The sequence below is a fragment of the Cibotium barometz genome, chromosome 33 (genome assembly GCF_041138505.1).
Source record: "Cibotium barometz isolate CiBa-2024 chromosome 33, ASM4113850v1, whole genome shotgun sequence".
Taxonomy (NCBI): Eukaryota; Viridiplantae; Streptophyta; class Polypodiopsida; order Cyatheales; family Cibotiaceae; genus Cibotium; species Cibotium barometz.
This window is the reverse complement of record NC_141078.1, coordinates 47820293-47837526: the sequence shown is the minus strand read 5'-3', so window position 1 is coordinate 47837526 and position 17234 is coordinate 47820293. Positions and strand designations below refer to the sequence as shown.

The 17234-nt window shown below is 44.2% G+C and overlaps 1 protein-coding gene across 3 annotated transcripts; it reads left to right on the top strand.

Moving 5' to 3' along the window:
• Positions 1-378: 378 nt before the first annotated feature.
• On the top strand, positions 379-16377 carry LOC147619666 (putative pentatricopeptide repeat-containing protein At3g13770, mitochondrial). Of its 3 annotated transcripts, XM_086773353.1 has the most exons (4): positions 379-1009; positions 13294-13445; positions 13529-13884; positions 13975-16377. In XM_086773353.1, exons 1-4 carry the CDS (start codon positions 845-847, stop codon positions 16278-16280), a joined length of 2979 nt encoding a protein of 992 aa, XP_086629479.1. In that variant the 5' UTR covers positions 379-844; the 3' UTR covers positions 16281-16377. The 3 variants fall into 3 exon arrangements, with proteins under 3 accessions (XP_086629479.1, XP_086629478.1, XP_086629480.1); XM_086773352.1 differs by having other exon boundaries at positions 13529-16377; XM_086773354.1 differs by lacking the exon at positions 379-1009 and having other exon boundaries at positions 13308-13445; positions 13671-16377.
• The last annotated feature ends 857 nt before the right edge of the window (positions 16378-17234 follow it).

The following is a 17234-nucleotide window of genomic DNA, read 5'->3' as shown; positions in this document are numbered from 1 at the left end:
CACTAAATCTGATCTGAAGCACCCGTATCATCAAAGGTGTTGAGGTCACAAAGCAGAGCAAGTACTAAGAAATAGAGTCAATCCAATAAACAACTCAAACTTGAAGCAAAAATGATGAATAAGAGGATGAATCAACACAATTTGCAACATATGCAGAGTGTAAGTAAGAAACCAACACATGCAAGAGTGTAAGTAAGAAACCAACATGAGACATCAAAGCAGAGGTAGGAATAAGAGATGATTACATATAGAATGGGTGCCCATCACCCCTTTTCAGACACATGGGCGGTACCTCCTATAGGGCTCACGTGCCATTATGCTAACTAGCACATGTCCATGTAATGTGCGAAAATTGGGAGGATGTGGGCAAATATGTGTTTTGTGCTTACTCTATGCGATCTGGTGAGCATGGCAGCTCTCATAACCACCACTACTCATGCCCAAGGCATGGGGAGGAAGGGTGCCTTGTAACCAGCCTACTAAGGACATGCCTAGGCTGTGTGTAACCAGCCTACTAAGGACATGGGTAGGGTTTAGAATGATGAAGATGATTAATGATAAGGTTTTATAAACGAGCGCGCGGCATACGTAGGTAGTCTTTGCGCTTCATTTTAACGCCTATACCTGCCGCAGGCAACGCATTTCTCAAGGAAAAGCCGGTCAGAACAGAACACACACACAGAACACTCAGACTTCCATCGTGGGAACCCAGAGAGAGAGAAAGAGAGAGAGAGAGAGAGAGAAGGGACAGGCGGCCTTCGGGCCGCTTGCGGATGGGGGCAAACTGGCTTCTTCAGGCGGCGAAGTGCTGGTCGTTTCATCCAGTGTGGACGCGGGCATCACTATGTGGGACTTGGGCTCCGGTGCAGAAATCACCCACCTCAAGTCATGTGCTTCCCCCCGCAACGCCCTCGCTTGTGTTGGGCGCCCTTTCCTGGCCGCCTCCCAGGTGCCCAAACCTGGTTCTTCATCAGCTGGTGGCGCTGTCTTCCTCTGGGCTTGGAACAAGGTTAGCGATTTGATTCCATTGTTCATTTTTATGCATTTTTGTTATATATTTAATTCTTTACTCACGCAAATTTTGGTGGCTGCTTGTTACCACTGTGTATATATATATGTATGTATGACTATGTATGCACGTTCATATGTATGTATGTACAAAGACATGTATGTGTATGTTATGCATGTATTTGTATAATCATTTCCAGAATATATACATTCGATAGTGGCCAGCTTGAGAAGCTTAGCTTTCACTTTTTTTTATAGATTTAAACACACACACACACACACACACACACACACACACACACACACATGCATATTATAATTTTGTGAACCCCCAAAATTTACGTTACGGTCTAATTGAGGCAATGTGGTTTGAGGTGTCCTTTTGCTAGGACTAGTCAATTTTATTGTTAGTTGTTTTGGTTGGATCCGCTAACTATTGGAGACACTATTAAGACCCCTTTAAATCTAGACTTGCTCTATCAAGTGCTCAATTGTGTGCTGTTGAGCATTGGGTAGAATGAGTCTCTTCCTTGTTGTTCCAAGTTCCAAGTTCCAAGATAAGAAGGGGTGTGACCTGCAACCATGAATGCATGTATCATACTACTTGGGAAAACAATGAGAGTCTTGGCCATTTGTTAGCTTTAATTGATAAAAGGGACAGAGGCCAAAGTGATTGCGAGGATTAGTGTGCATGCTTATAAAGAGGTTCCAAGTTTTTGAGGCATGAGTCTTTTCAAATGAGTAGTTTGAGAAAAGATAAAGCATGTCTGGACATCAATGGAGGTGTTAGCCATTGGCTCTCGAAAGTTCTGGTGTGAGCAAACACTTAACACCCGGGCACTTTTTACCAAGTGTTGGCTTGGGTTTTTTCTAGTGTGAACACACCCTTGGTGTGGTTGTTGGGATACTCATCCCTAGGTGTACAGTCATTATTGTGAGTACTTCCCAACGATATTGTTCTCTCTCTCTTTGTCTACCTGCATGGCTCTATGTGTGTGTGTGTGCTTCCATTGCCTTAGCCTCCTCCCAACATTGATATTAGAACCAAAAGATTGTACTTAGGTACCTTGTGCATCGAAGCTTGTGAAGCACACCCTCACCATTGAGAAGACTGCCCACGTGTGACCTCAAGCTCACAACAGTCAGTTCAGGCCCTCGAACAACACGTCAGAGTTTGCACCCGCCCTGCTTTTTGGCACCACCCTACACATGATGCCTTGCGTAGCCTTGTAGCTGACTATAGCCAATGCCCAAAGTCAACCGTCACCTGTGTGCTCTACCAAACTGATCCGAAGTGCCACTTATGCCAAAGGCCTTACCCAAGCACCAATTTAAGAAGCCCCAAATTGATTTGCGCCTCCGCCGCACTAGCAGCGCCCGCTCTGCCGGTTGAGCGGTTTGCTATGCCGACGGTGTCACCATTGCAGAGCCCCATTTTTAGACTCAAAATTTTTTAACCTGTTTTTGCACATTGGTATACCTCATCATTTTTTGAGTCTCCCGAGCTAAAAAACTCTCAAATCGGAGCCCATTGAGGCCATCAAATCCCCTCAGCAAATTTCCAGCTTCTCCAAAAACAAAGTTGAATTGAGACGTGAGATATACTTGCCTCTTTGTATCAGATCCGCAATGAAGCCTGTGTAGCTTATCTCCGGAAAAAGCTTGACACAGAGCATATGACCGAGGGTGATTCTATGGATTGATTTCTCACCGGTGTTCAGGATTTGCAAGAGCAGTTAATCAATATTGATGAGGTGATACCTGACAGTTCACTTGTTTCTACGCTTCTCAATGGTTTGCTTGAATCCTATCAAGGATTTGCTACCACTCTTCAGCTCTTGACGAAGAGAAATTCAGATTTGTACACATTTGATGATTTGGTAGCTCTCTTGTTACAGGAAGAGTAATCCCGGTCCAACTATAACAACATGGTTGTTGTAGATCAAGCTTTTGCTACCTCTTATCACGGCAAAGGATAATTTGGAACTGGTAGCCTGGTTCTAGTGCTAAGCTTAAGGGCAAAGCATAAGCCCATTTAGATCCTTCTTACCTGCCCTCAGAGAACAAAACTTGATGCTAAGGCTATTAAATGTATTTTTGTGGGTTATAGTTCAGAGAGTAAAGGCTACAGTCTTTATGTGCTTGGTATAGGCAAAATCAATGTGTCACAAGATGTAATTTTTGATGAATTTGCCTCTCAACCTATGCTTTCATGTCAAAAACAGCCAAGTGTTGGGCCCATGGATGTGTTTGATTCTTTGCTACCATTATTTGGTACATGTGCCAATGCTTTAGAGCCCATTTTGGCTCATAATCAGCCCTCAATACCTGCTGTTTTTCAGCACAATCAGCCTGCAAATCAGCCCCATATTGACCCTCGTGTGCCACATGTTGACCAGGATGTCTTGGGAGATGCATTGGGTGAAGAAATTGCAGAAAATCGTGCTTCAAAGCATCTACCTCGATGGCTGTCCGAGACTTTGTGTGAGAGCAAACAGTCTCAGTTTATGCTAGGTCGCACTCGTTCTGCTTCTTGCCATGTATCAGCTCAGTTCATTGTTCATGCCCTTGTTGCTACTGGATGTAATGAGGAGCCCATTTCTCATGTTGATGCATTGGATTTGGACGATGACAATTGGGTAGCAGCCTTGCATTTAGAGCTGAAAAGAAGCATACTTGGGAGTTATATGACTTGCCTGCTATAGGCACAAAGTGGGTTTTCAAATTGAAGCATAAGCTTGATGGCTCTTTGGATCGCAGGCATCCAGTGTGTTACCTTACCAGCCACACCATACTCACGCACTCCCTGTGTCCCCGTTGATACCCCCATGCCACACATCATTGGGTCTTTGGCCGACAACTGTCACCCCCGAACGTTACATGTTCACACTTAATATTATAAGCGGTGATGTGCGATAGTTTGCCGCCATTGGTTTTCCCACGCAACGCCCGTGTGTCCCACACATGACCCTATCACCTCCATTGATTCTCACTCTCAACATCTGTGTACCTCGTCTATCTCCATCTCTCTGTGGCTGAGTTGAAACCCTAACCCTCTTTGTGATTGTGGATTTCCAACACTAACACAGTTGAAATTGCAACCTCATGTTGACTATTCGTTTGTGGGTGATCAACTCATGATGGACTATGAGGTCCATGATGCTTTAACACTTATGCAAGAAAGACCTTCACCATATGCTTGGGTTCCATGGTCTTCTTGATTGACAGGCAAGAAATGTGCTTGCTTGCTAAACCTGTCAACAATTGTCCAAATGGTGTCATTACCTATTGGGTCCTTGGCAAATCCATTATGAAGTCCATAGCAATGGTCACTCTTGGGCACAAAAAACAAGCAGTAGCGGAGTCGTAGATATTTTTGTCGTGTAAACATCAAAGGATTGGTCACGGGCACTGTCCACAGGCACAAACAAACACTATGGACACCTAGAATAGTCCTAAATTAGCATGACCAGCCCCCATAATTGCTTGATCAACTCATAATAGGCTATTGAGCAGCATGGACAGATTAGGGGCAGCACACGGAGGTTGAACAGCAGCAAAACCAGCCGCTTATTGATGTTGCGGTGCCCACACAAGCCGCCTAGATGAAGTAGCTGGAAAACGAACGTGGAGGGGTGTAACAGGGTGCCCTTTTGATGAGGATCACTGCTATGTGCTCAGTTTTGCAAGTGGATGAGGGTAGCCTCCTCTAGGAACAAAAACGATGGAGAGCTCGTGTGCAGGAAGGTGATGATTTGCTTGTAGGAGAGGGGGAAATGAGTCGTGCATGAGTTTTTACTTGTCTATACCAACCATTTGCCACATGGGTGGGCACCCCTCATGTATGGGGTGCCCAATGCACACATTTTGGCCCACTAGGGTGTCCACCAAAAGTTGGGCCCCGGGCACTTTAATAAATTGTCCACTCAAATTTTTTTGTGTGTGAATGTGCAAAGGTTGTAAACATTACAAAACATTTTAATAAATTAATACATTTTATGAGTGTGAACGTGCAAAGGTTATAAACATGACAAAGCATTTTAATAAATTAATACAAGAGTTTTGAGTACACTTACCACGTTTTGAGGCCACAAAACACATTAGAATACATGGCATTCACACGGTTCAGTGGTAGGCATCCCAGATCTGTGAATTTGACATTCATAGCAAGCAAACACACGAAAACAATTTTAAACATGCAAACATGTGTGCATGTGCACTTTGTTATGAGCAAATCTCCTAGTCATGGAACAAATACAACACTAGCATTTCCAGGCACAAGTCAGGCACATCAGAAAGAGCGGAACTGGGATTGTCGGCGCCCAGATCCACACATTGGCCATAAACAGGCGCAAAATCCCAGACACTCAGATCCACAAACAGGTACAAGAAATCCCATTTGTGGGACAAGTTATGGGCATGGAGATTCCTTTTGGGAGGCCACAAGGACAAGATCTATGTATATATCGAGAACGCTTTCAGTAGCATATCTCTTCTCTCTTTTCATCTCTGCGCTTTACACAGTTCGTAACATAGGTAGTTCTTCTGCATGTGACACGACACCATTGGAAGTGGCTAACTAGAACCTTGGGTACAATAATATACATGCACTAGAAAATCACCAAAATCATTTGCATTTTCTCAGCAGCAGTAGTTTTTCTACATAGCGTTTCTCATAGAGCATGGGCTGGCGAGGAGATCTTCAGGAGTGCGTGGGTTGAGAACTGACGTCTTCATTCTTAGTCATCTTTCGTACTTGAATTCCAGTTGTAACACTTATTTCTTGTCCATAATAAAAAGCAGTAGTTTAGGACTCTTGCGTGTTGTATGTGTGATTCCACCGCACTCTTTCTTGTACATAATGTAGTTCAGTAGTTTAGAACTCGTGTGTGTTGTATGTGTGATTCTGCCACTCTTTCTTATCTTTGAAAACCCTAGCACATAGACACAAGTGTTCTAGAACTTGTGACTAAACTTCTACTTGAAGCAAAAATACAAATTCCACAAGTGTTCTAGAACTTGTGACTAAACTTCTACTTGAAGAGAAAATACAAATTCCTAATTTGATCCCAATGCTGAATAATCTTATTCTAGGTTCCTTTTGGTTGAAAATAGGTTGCTAAATTTCTAGAGAGACCTTGTCTGATACTAAGGCCAGAATATTACTATTGGAAGCGTGATTCTTTGAACTACTTTGAAGCACAAAACTGAAGATATACTAAGAAATAAGAAGATAGAGGCGAGAATGACAATGCAAGATGTACATTAGATTCATCACATCAAATGGTATTGTGGTGTTTGTCATCTATGTAGATGACTTGATTGTGTGACAGGTGATTCAAGCAAGGATATTGCTAATGGTAACATTATTGTGTGACAAGTGATTCAAACAAGGATATTGCTGATGTGAAAGCTTCATTATGTGGTGATCTATTGAAAACTAAACTTCTCTATAAATTGAGCAAGAAACCAATCCTTGAATTGATTCATGTTAATTGTTGCGGTTTGGGCTGAATCTTCTACTCCTTGACTTGATCTTCTCTCTCTTGGTTGCTCCCAAAAGGCTTGTAGTTTAGAACGAGGAGAGAGGGGCCTTGTTTTATATAAAAAGTAGCCCAACTAAGTTGGCCAACCCTAGTTGGGTAACTATGCTTTAATTGCATTCACATGTAGCCTTTTTGGTATCTTTTTAAATTAGGGTTCTTAACATAGGATTATTTTGTACAAAATCCTTATCATTACCCTAATTGGTAGCCTAGCATGGCACATAGTCCAATTACTGAGGATGATGCATGCAACAATTACTTAATAAAAGAATAAGGGAATGCAGGGTAGGCCCTTGGGTGGTACAAATGCTACCTTTAATAGAATTAAGGAGGATAATAACAGTTTGATAAAAACATAGTAACACTGCAGAGTATTGAAATAGGGACACTGATTTCATTGATTTAATGCCTCTTTAAATAGGCAGAGGTACACACCTAATCTTGGCTTCTAATGATGATTAGTTACAAACCTTTCTCATGATTTGTCTCCACCTTTTGCCATCGTTTGCTTGATTAGGGGAAGGAATATCTCCAAGCATATCTCAAGATAAGGCGTGTCTCCTTTTTGTGGTATATCTAAGAACCTTCATAAGTGCAAAAAGGGCCAAGATTAATGTCTTAATAACCCTTGAGTTTTGAACTATATCAAGAGGGGATGTGTACATGTGTGCATGTGATGGAGCATATCCAACACTCTCCTTGATCCATACATGGAACATGAAAACATAATGCAATAGCATAGCTCCTATGAGCATGGCTCTACATGAAAATGCATGAGTCCTAGGTATTTTCTAATCATAGTGCATCCCTCCAAAGCCCCATCATCACTCCATAAAACATAGTGCCTCATGTGCACTATCATGAGTTGGGCATGGAGACCCAACACTCCCATCAATCTCCCCTTTGAGGGCTACATGTGTAGATACAATATTGTCATATTCTTCAGGCATACTGTGTAGCAACAAAGCTATTGTATCTTCTTCGCTGACAGGTGCCTTGATATCTTCTAATTGTGCCTTGATATCTGCTAATTGTGCAAGGAGACTTTTCATCTTATTAAGATGATTGGGAAAAGAATCTCCGGTCTTCATAGCGAGCCTAAAGATTTGTAGCTTGAGATTTATCTTTGAATTCTTTCGACCAGCACCAAAAAGCCTATCAAGGGTTTCCCATGCTACTTTGGCTATCTCTATGTTTGAAATATGATGTAAATGTTGATCGCCAAGCCCAAGTGCTAAAATAGCAAGTGCCTTAGTGTCACAGAGTTCCCATTGTGCTTTTCCTTCCCTTGTGGTGGGTCTATCATTTTCAGATGTAGTAATTACTTTCCACAAATCTTTCTTTTGAAGGATAAACTTGTGCCTAGTCTGCCAAGTATGAAAATTTCCCCAGTAAATCTTTCTAGCTGTGAAGTTTTAGACATGATGGCAAGGTCTTACTTGAGAGACTCTCTTCAAGCAGTGTCTAATGCCTTGTACAAAGATACTAAGATAGAAAGAGATTAGTTATTCATTCCAATTCCATACAAATGCATGTTTGTGGCAAGAAAATCACTTAAACCAATATATTTGGCATAATTAAAATACCATGGTTTACTATGAGCCTTGATTTTGATTTTCTAATCACTCTTTTCCTTGGCTTAATAGTTCGTTTAGCTGGCTGATTTACCGAAGCTTCAGAGTCAGATGATATTTGTATGATTTCTTCACGTGAACTAGTCATATCATCAATAATTCAAAGAGCAATGTAAAAAGAGTGTTCAAGATTTTCCGTTCAAAGAGAACCACCTTGTATTTTGTTGTCGCAAATCCGGCTGAGTTGAGCAGAGCTGAAGAAGATCGATGAGTTTGGTATTAAGGCTTATAAACCATATAAACCTTAAGCCTTTTAATTAAGGCTTTGGATTAGCCACATGGCAGAGGCCAGGCAAATAACAGCAGAGGATTGTTTGACTATGGTGACGTCGGGCACACATAGGCTACCAGTTTGAGGCGGTTACGCTGCTGTTGACTCGTGGTGACGTCAGGCACACATAGGCTGCTAGTTTGAGGCGGCTATGCTACTGGCGTTGCTCGCTTGTGGTGACGGCGGACCCATGGCAGTGAGTGAAGCAGGCACAGTCGGCAGCAATGGCAGCGGCAAATGGCAAATGGCAAACTGCAGACTGAACAAACGGCAATGGCGGACAGCAGCTCGGTCTACTCTTAATTGAACAGGAATGCACAGGTGCGCAGGTGGCTCTGGTATCAAAATAGAATTAAGGAAGATAATAAAAAGTTTGATAAAAACATAGTAACACTGCAGAGTATTGAAATAGGGACATTGATTTCATTGATTTAATGCCTCTTTAAGAGTTTTGAACTGTATCAAGAGGGGATGGTACATGTGTGCATGTGATGGAGCATATCCAACAACCTTGCCTAGCTTTTAAAACACAAAGGTCACTCATATATGACCAGCTTCCACCAATGATATTCATTGTTATATGCATTGCGAAAGCAGATAGAAAGTCGTGCTTGGAGCTGCGTGCACTGCCATCGATCTGCGTTCTACCGGCGCCTCCTCGTCCTCGCTTCTCTGTTGCAGCAGCACCCCCCCTCCCTCTCCCCCCCTCTAGTCGCCTGTCTCTTCTGTACCTCCTCTCCCTCGCTATCCGCCTGCAGCCCCTTTCCCCCCTCGTGCCGCTAGTGCCCGCTCCCCTAACCCACTTGCACCTGTTAGCAGTCATCTCTTATCTGTGCAATGAGGGCCTTTGTTGTGGGTGTGCCCGCCCAAGAGCTTTTCCCAATTTTCGCCATTTTTTTCATGTTTCTCACTATTTTTCTAGTCGTGGGGGCTGTCTTGCACACGGGCCGATTGCACCTATCCTAGCCGATTGCATTTATGCTGGCTGACTGGTCATTTACTCAGTCATGGGCATATCTGTTGCTGTCAATTGTTTTTAGGCTGGCCGACCAGCACTTGAGGGTGGTATAAATACCACCCTTGGTCCCCCACTTCATTTTGTATCGGATTCTTGTGTATATAGCAGAGTTTATACAGCTTCTCTCTCTCTACACTTCTGCGTTTTGTTTTCCACAACACTTGTCTCATTTTCCGATGTGCATTCCGACATGGTATCAGAGCCCCAGGTGGCTTGAAGCTTGGAGACAGTGGGAGCTTGAGGGTTTGCTGATTTTTGGTGCTGATTGGAGATTTCTTGTGCTGTTTGGGACTTGGAGATCGGGTAGAAGGCAGCCATCACCGTTGGGACAGCCACCTTGCATAGTGTTTGCAGCCTCTTCTTCATTTTTTCCCCACGCACCCTCCCTTCACAAGACCTTGTGAACCGTTGAGATGGTAGATTTGCTTGAGATGGCTGAGAAGCACGTGAAGATCCCCACTCTCCCCACATTCCCGGTGGATCAACAGTTGGAGGGGACCAACTATGGCATCTGGAAGGTATGATGGAATCTGTCTTGGAGTCTTATGACTTGGCTGATTTCATTGTGGTTGGTGTTCCAGGGCCAGAGTTGGAAACGGGGAGCTTTTACCCTCTACTAGGAAAGAACAGGAGGCTTAGGCACAGTTATGGGATCGTGCCAATGCCCGTGTGTGTTCTTTCATCATCCTTAATTGCACACCACAGGTGATTAATCATATCAAACATATGACGCTCGCCATAGGGATTTGGTAGCATTTGGCTTCTCTGTAGCTATTTGTTTGTGGGTGATCAGCTGATGATGATTTAGTACCCATGTTATGAAAGAGAGCCCTCCAAAACAGGCTCGTAGTCTATCCCCCACAATAGACTTTGGCATACCATGATGGTAGAACACTTGTGCAAAAAATACTTTCACCATATGCTCGGGATCGATGGTCTTCTTGACAGGCAAGAAATGTGCTTGCCTGCTAAACTTGTCCACAATCGTCCAAATAGTATCACTACACTACTAGGTCTTTGGCAAATCCATTATGAAATCCATAACAATGGTCACTCCTGGGCACAAAAAACAAGCAGTAGCGGAGCCGTAGATATTTCTATCGTGCAAACATCAAAGGATTGGTCACGGGCACAAACAAGCACTATGGACAAATCGGCATGACTAGCCCCTGGAATTGCTTGATCAGCTCATAATAGGCTGTTGAGCAGCATGGACAGATTAGGTGTCACGTGCATCCCGCACTTGGATGCCACGTAGACATTTCTGTACAGAAGGTGCAGGACCTGGGATGGTGAACTTGTCCCATGTGAGCCGAGTCCGGGACGAGTCAGCCAGGGATCCATCTCAGTCGTCCAGGGTCAGGTGTGCATTGTCCTGCACATGAGTCCAAGGTCAGGTGTGCACTGTCCTGCACATGAAGCAGTGCCAGTCCGCGCTGTGAGTCTCCCTCTGGAATGATGTCAGATGTTCTGTGTATCTGGTTTGCAACTGGATGCCAGACCTCTGTAGGCATGTAGGTTTGCATGTAGAGATGGGGCCAGCCCATAGGGCTACCCCAGTGCGAAGATTTGCACTTGCACTCTTAGTGTGGGCATGGGGGAGGTGTAGAACCACCCCCAAGGGGCCAGGAGGGCCCAAGCTGTGCCCACCAGCCAAGGCATGGGCTGGAAGGGCTGTCGGCCAGCCCTAGGGCTGCTGGACAGGCAGCCGACAGGGTTAGAAACCCTACCCAGCAGGTCAGGCCAGGTGTAGGGGCAGTCCCACACCCATGCGCAGATGTGCCCAGCAGCCAGGAGCTGTCCCAGAAGGTATGCGCAGCTTGACACTGTCCCTGCAGTGGCCAGCAGGCTGCCTAGTGTGAAAGCACCATATAGAATATAGTGTGAAAGCATTTTAGTGAAAAGGACCTAGTCGTGGGGCTTTTATTAGCTGGCCGACTGGATGCAAAAGGGGGTATAAAAGCCCAGCCAAGAAATCAATGAGATCATCTCATAATTCACCAAGTGCATCAAGCAAACAAGGGCCAGGACAGCCAAGAACTTGCTAACGCAAAGGGGTGAAGGACTGAAGGTCAAGGGCAGGTTTTCCAGCCAAGAAAAGGTCAAGTACTTTGTATTTGTTTTCAGATTTACATCATTCTAATAAAGCAAATACACCATCCGTGGTGGGGGCCCTACAGAGGGTAATTGGGACCCAATACTGTGTCCTCTCCATCTTCCCCTTCTCTCTCTATTCTCTGCACATCTCCTTTCAGTTTGTGCGTTAATTCCGTCACGAAAAGAGTGCTGATTTCTGAGTTTTGAAGTACCGATCCTTCTCCGAAGCTTCCGCATATTACATTAGGGGCAGCACACGGAGGTCAAACAACAGCAAAACCAGCCACCTGTTGATGTCGCGGTGCCCGCACAAGCCGCCTAGATGAAGTAGCTGGAAAACCGACGCGAAGGGGTGTAGCAGGGCGCCCTTTTGATGAGGATCACAGCCATGTGCTCGGTTTTGCAAATGGATGAGCGTAGCCTCCTCTAGGAACAAAAACAACGGAGAGCTTGTGTGTAGGAAGGTGACGATTTGCTTGTAGGAGAGGGGGAAATGAGTCATGCATGAGTTTTTAGTTGTCTATACCAACCATTTGCCACATGGGTGGGCACCCCTCAAAGTGGCTGGCTTGAAGCGTTGAAAAAGGAGGAAGGGGGCAGCTCTTTTGGGGATACGCACAAGTACACAAGCCGGCAAAGCAGCCAACCGGAGGAGAAGTGCATCCTTCCCCCTTATTTGTTCTTTGATCCTCTCTCCGTACACGGAGACAAGTTTGTATCTAGCCTTTGTGGCTGTTTTTTGTTAACTAATAGAAGGATCTTGTTTCCGGAAAAAAAAAAAGTACACAGGCCAGCAGCAGCTACTTCTCTCCCTCTCTGCTGATCGACACAAACAGGCAGACTACTGCCGCAAGTTTTCTCTCTTTGTCGGCTTTGAACAGGCCGACAACAGTACAGCCTCTGCCTTTGCTGGTCACCCTCAGGCTGGTTGACAACAGTACTGGAATTCTCTCTCTGGTTGCACCAGCGCTGGCTGTACAGTAGCAGCGCTACTTTCTCTCTTCCGACCGCTTGTAAACTGGTCATACAGCTGTGAGTCTTCTCTCTACAGGCTGCTTTCCGAACTGGTCGTACAGCTGTGCTTCTCTCTCTCAATACTGGCCGTACAATAGCAAACTGTCCTCCAGGTACCCTCGCACAGAACAGACTGTGAACAGAGGACTGTTTTGGGGCAGATTCGGGGACTGTTTGAACTGTTTTGTGGTATTGAACTGGCTTGGCTTTTGTGAGGAGAGCTTGGTCAGAGTCTCCTGTGAACTTTGTGGAAAGCTACCCAAGATCTGAGGAAAATCCAGAATGCACCCTCACCTTGGATTTCTTGTAAAAGCTTCTATGTAATAAAGAAGTTCCTATGGGGGCCGGTCATTCTGGCTCAGTGTGCTGTCCATAAATTTTGTGGCTTTCTGTTGTTATACTCTGTTTGTACTTGAAGTGTTTCTCTTTTAGTCCAGGTATTTGTGCCTGCTGGTTACATAAACCATAGTCTAAAAACCCCTTATATGATTGCTATTTGGTTATTTATCAACAAACATAACCTAGCTCTGCCACATGGATGTGTACACGTCTTTTTCATCAGCAGTATGCTAATATATGTTCTGTTGCTTGCGTAACGTAACAACAATTTCCTAATCTCGGAGCATTATGCTAATATATGTTTCGTTGCTTGCTTAACGGAACAACATTTTCCTAATCTTGCACTTTGACTCTGCTTTTATTCAGAGAAATATGGGATTCTTTGATAGTAAGCGTACGTTTTTGGACAAGGAATCTAGAGCGGCAAGTGTGCTTCAAGTTCATCCGCAAGCTTTGACGTCAGAGAGTAGTCGGTCTTCTGCCACAGAAGACAATGCTTTGGAAGATGTTAATGACAGGTGCTGTTTCCTGCCCTTCTAAAATCAAGTTTTTGTTATATGGAGTACAAATGGTATAATGCTCTCTTTACATAAATATGCAGGTTGATAGGGGGTAATGATATCTCTATGCTTGTGAGGAAAATCCCTAGTGAACCAAATCTAGAAGTGGCAGTGCGGAACATTGACTTAATAATGAAACGTAACATTCGGATTTCCATCAACACCTTTTCTGCTCTCTTGCAGCGGTGCAGTCGAAGTAGAGATTTGGTATCAGGCAAGAAAGTGCATGAACAACTCTTGGAGAATGGATACAAGGCTAATGTCTTACTAGCAAACACACTCATAGACATGTATGGGAAGTGTGGGAGTGTGGTGGATGCACAGGAAGTGTTTGATGAGATGTCCAAGCACAATATATACTCGTGGACTGCACTCATTTCAGCATATGCCAATAAAGGTATGTTGGACGTGGCAATAAACCTTTTTACAGAAATGGAGAAGGCAGGCAATAAGCCTGACAAGGTTGTGTTTGTGGTAATCCTGCAAGCATGTGCCAGCAGGGGGGATCTAGATCGGGGCAAACAGCTTCATCGCCAAATCATTAGAAGCGGCCTTGGCTCGGATCTTATGGTAGGAAATACTTTAATTGATATGTATGCAAAATGTGGGAGCTTGGAGCTAGCACATGAAGTGTTCCACCAACTGCCTGAACAAAATGTAGTCTCATGGACTGCTTTGATTGCAGGGTATGCTCGTCAAGGGCTTGAAAGGGAGAGTTTCATGCTTTTTGAGCAGATGCAAGAACAGGATATAGAACCAAACGAAGCTACCTTTGTCAGTATCCTCCAATCATGTATCAATACTATGGATGTGGACCGAGGCGAGCACATCCACTCTCATATCATAAGCAGTGGTTATGAGTCTGATTTGGTTGTTAGCAGCTCCTTGGTTGATATGTATGTAAAATGTGAGAATTTACTACGTGCTTGTGTCATGTTCAACAAAATGTATGAACGTAACATCATCTCATGGAATGCTATGATTGTTGGACATGTACAGCAAGGGCTTGACAAGGAGGCTCTTTCACTTTATGAACAATTGCAAGAGGAAGGTCTTGAACCAGCAGATGAGATAACCTTGGCCAATGTTATCAAGGCATGCAGCAGCCTATTAGCCCTGGAAGAAGGCAGGGAGGTCCATAATGAGGTCATAAAAGGTGGTTATGAGTCGGATATATACGTTGGGAACTCGTTGATTAACCTTTACACAAGCTGCAATTGTACAGAGGATGCAAGGCAAGTGTTTGATGCCATGTTGGAACAAGATGTGGTGTCCTGGATTGTGATGATTATGGGCTATGCCCAGCAAGGGTTGGCCAAGGAGGCTATCACACTTTTTGATAAATTGAGACAGGAAGGTATGATGCTCGACATAGTCGCCTTTGTTAGCCTTCTGAAAGCTTGTGCTATTGTGGGAGCCCTGGACTGGGGAAGACGATTACATGCTACTCTCCTTGAATGTGGGTTTGGTTTGGATGTTTTTGTGGAGAGCGTGCTAGTTGACATGTATGCAAAGTGTGGTAGCATAGTTGATGCTCGCTTGGTACTGTACAGAATGCCTGAAAGAGATGTCGTTTCATATACGACAACGATTGCAGGGTTGGCTCAGCAAGGGCTAGGCAAGGAGGCTTTGTCATTATTTGAGAGTATGCTATTGGAGGGGTTGGAGCCTGATAGGCTCACTTTTGTTAGCATTTTACAAGCATGTGCAAGTTTGGCAGCTTTGGAAAAGGGTAAACAGGTGCATACCCAGATTGTCGATAGTGGGTTCGAGATGGATGTGTTTGTTGCCAACACCCTTGTAGACATGTATGCCAAATGTGGCAGTATGGATCTTGCAAGACGACTGTTCAGCAGAATGCCTGAGCGAAATGTTGTCTCATGGAATGCTTTGATCACAGGGTATTCTCAGCAAGGCTTTGGCAAAGAGGCTCTTGCTTTGTTTAAGAAAATGTTAGAAGAAGGCTTGACACCAACCACGGTGACACTTGTCAGTGTCCTTTCTGGCTGCAGCCATGCGGGCCTAGTTGATGAAGGTCAGTATTATTTTGACTCCATGCAAGACTACGGTATTACACCGTCTATGGACCATTATGCTTGTATGGTGGACCTGCTTTGTCGTGCAGGGCATGTGGTAGAGGCAGAAGGCTTCATCAAAGAAATGCCTATTGAACCAAGTGAAGTGGTATGGATGACATTGGCTTGTGCATACAAACTCTATGGCAAGGTGGAGCTAGCAAAGCATGCTTTAGAGAAGGTTCTTAAGTTGAACCCACAAAATTTGTCTGCATATGTGCTGCTTTCAAACATCTTTGCCGCTGCTGGCATGTGGGATGATAAAAACAAGGTGCAACAAATGATGGACAACCGGGGCGTCTTGAATATACCGGAGCACAGTTGCATTGAGGTCAACAATCATCTATACACTTTTACTGGAGATGATACATCTCATCCACAAACAAAGGAGATACATGCAGAGTTGAGGAGACTTGATGAGGAAATGAAGAAAGCAGGGCATGCCCAAGGCACCAGCCTTGCACTGCAGGATGTGGAAGCGGCGGCAAAAGGATTGTCTTTGTGTTGCCACAGTGAGAAGCTTGCCATTGCTCTAGGGCTGATCAGCACAACAGAAAATGTATCTATTCGTGTCATTAAGAACCTTAGCGTATGTGCTGAGTGCCATACAAGTACCAAATTTATCTCCAAATTCACTGGTCGAGAGATACTTGTGAGAGATGCAAATTGTTTTCACCTTTTCAAGAATGGGAATTGCTCTTGTGGAGATTATTGGTGACCTTAGGACAACCATGAATACAATTCAATCAACTAGATTGTGGTTGATACGCATTTCTTGAAAGGAAAATATTCTGAATACATTTTGTTCGTTCTAACTGATTTGTTAACGGTGTCTGCAAGGAGTTTGATCTGCATTGTTTTTTCGAGTAGATTTTGAAGGTGTTGGCATTGTGCTAGCAGTATTGAGAGGTAAGGGCGTAGCAATCTTGCATGGAAGTAGAGAGGGATCCATACTACAGTGCCAAAATGCAAGGGATAAAACTAAACTTAGAAGCACCATGCTATGCCAGCACCCCACGTGTGTGTGAGAGAGAGAGAATGAGAGAGAGGGGTTACATACGTGTGAGAGAGAAAGAATGAGAGAGAGAGAGGGGGGGAGATTACACACGTGTGTGTGCATATGAGAGAGTGAGAGAGGGGTTCATTAAGGTCTGCAAAAGACCAAAAAGGCCTATGAGGCTAAGCAGTTCATAATCTGATGTTTTCTGTGTTCCTGGCCAGATGCCCCAATTTAGAGAGAATTGTATTGTCCGCAGAAGGCCAAAGTGATCTATGAGACCAAATATACATATCATAAACACCAGGAAATGACTAGCTACATATACAAAATTGTTCATGATCATGTGAGGAGAGAAGATAGCCCTCTCAAAACAAAGTACAAAAATAGCCATTTAATGTCCTATTGAGGTGAGGTAAAAGAGGTGCATCCAGGCTATCGAGTGAAATCTAGGCACGCAGAGAGAGAGAGAGAGAGAGAGAGAGAGAGAGAGAGAGAGATGTTTGCATCTATTTACAGAGTTGGGCCCTGGTTGATGTCGAAAGCCAACCCATGGATGGGATGAGAGTGGGCGCTGGGTGTCATGTGCATGATCAATGCCATGTACTTCCTCAGGGCTAATCCAGAAGGGGGCAGCCAGTAAAAGACTATGAACCAGATAAGAACCAGAATTTA

Coding starts and splice junctions, on each gene's coding strand:
- LOC147619666 (XM_086773352.1), top strand. CDS start 845: ATGTGGGACTTGGGCTCCGGTGCAGAAATCACCCACCTCAAGTCATGT. Junction 1,010..13,293: donor TCCTCTGGGCTTGGAACAAG/GTTAGCGATTTG, acceptor GCTTTTATTCAG/AGAAATATGGGATTCTTTGA. Junction 13,446..13,528: donor TTGGAAGATGTTAATGACAG/GTGCTGTTTCCT, acceptor ATAAATATGCAG/GTTGATAGGGGGTAATGATA.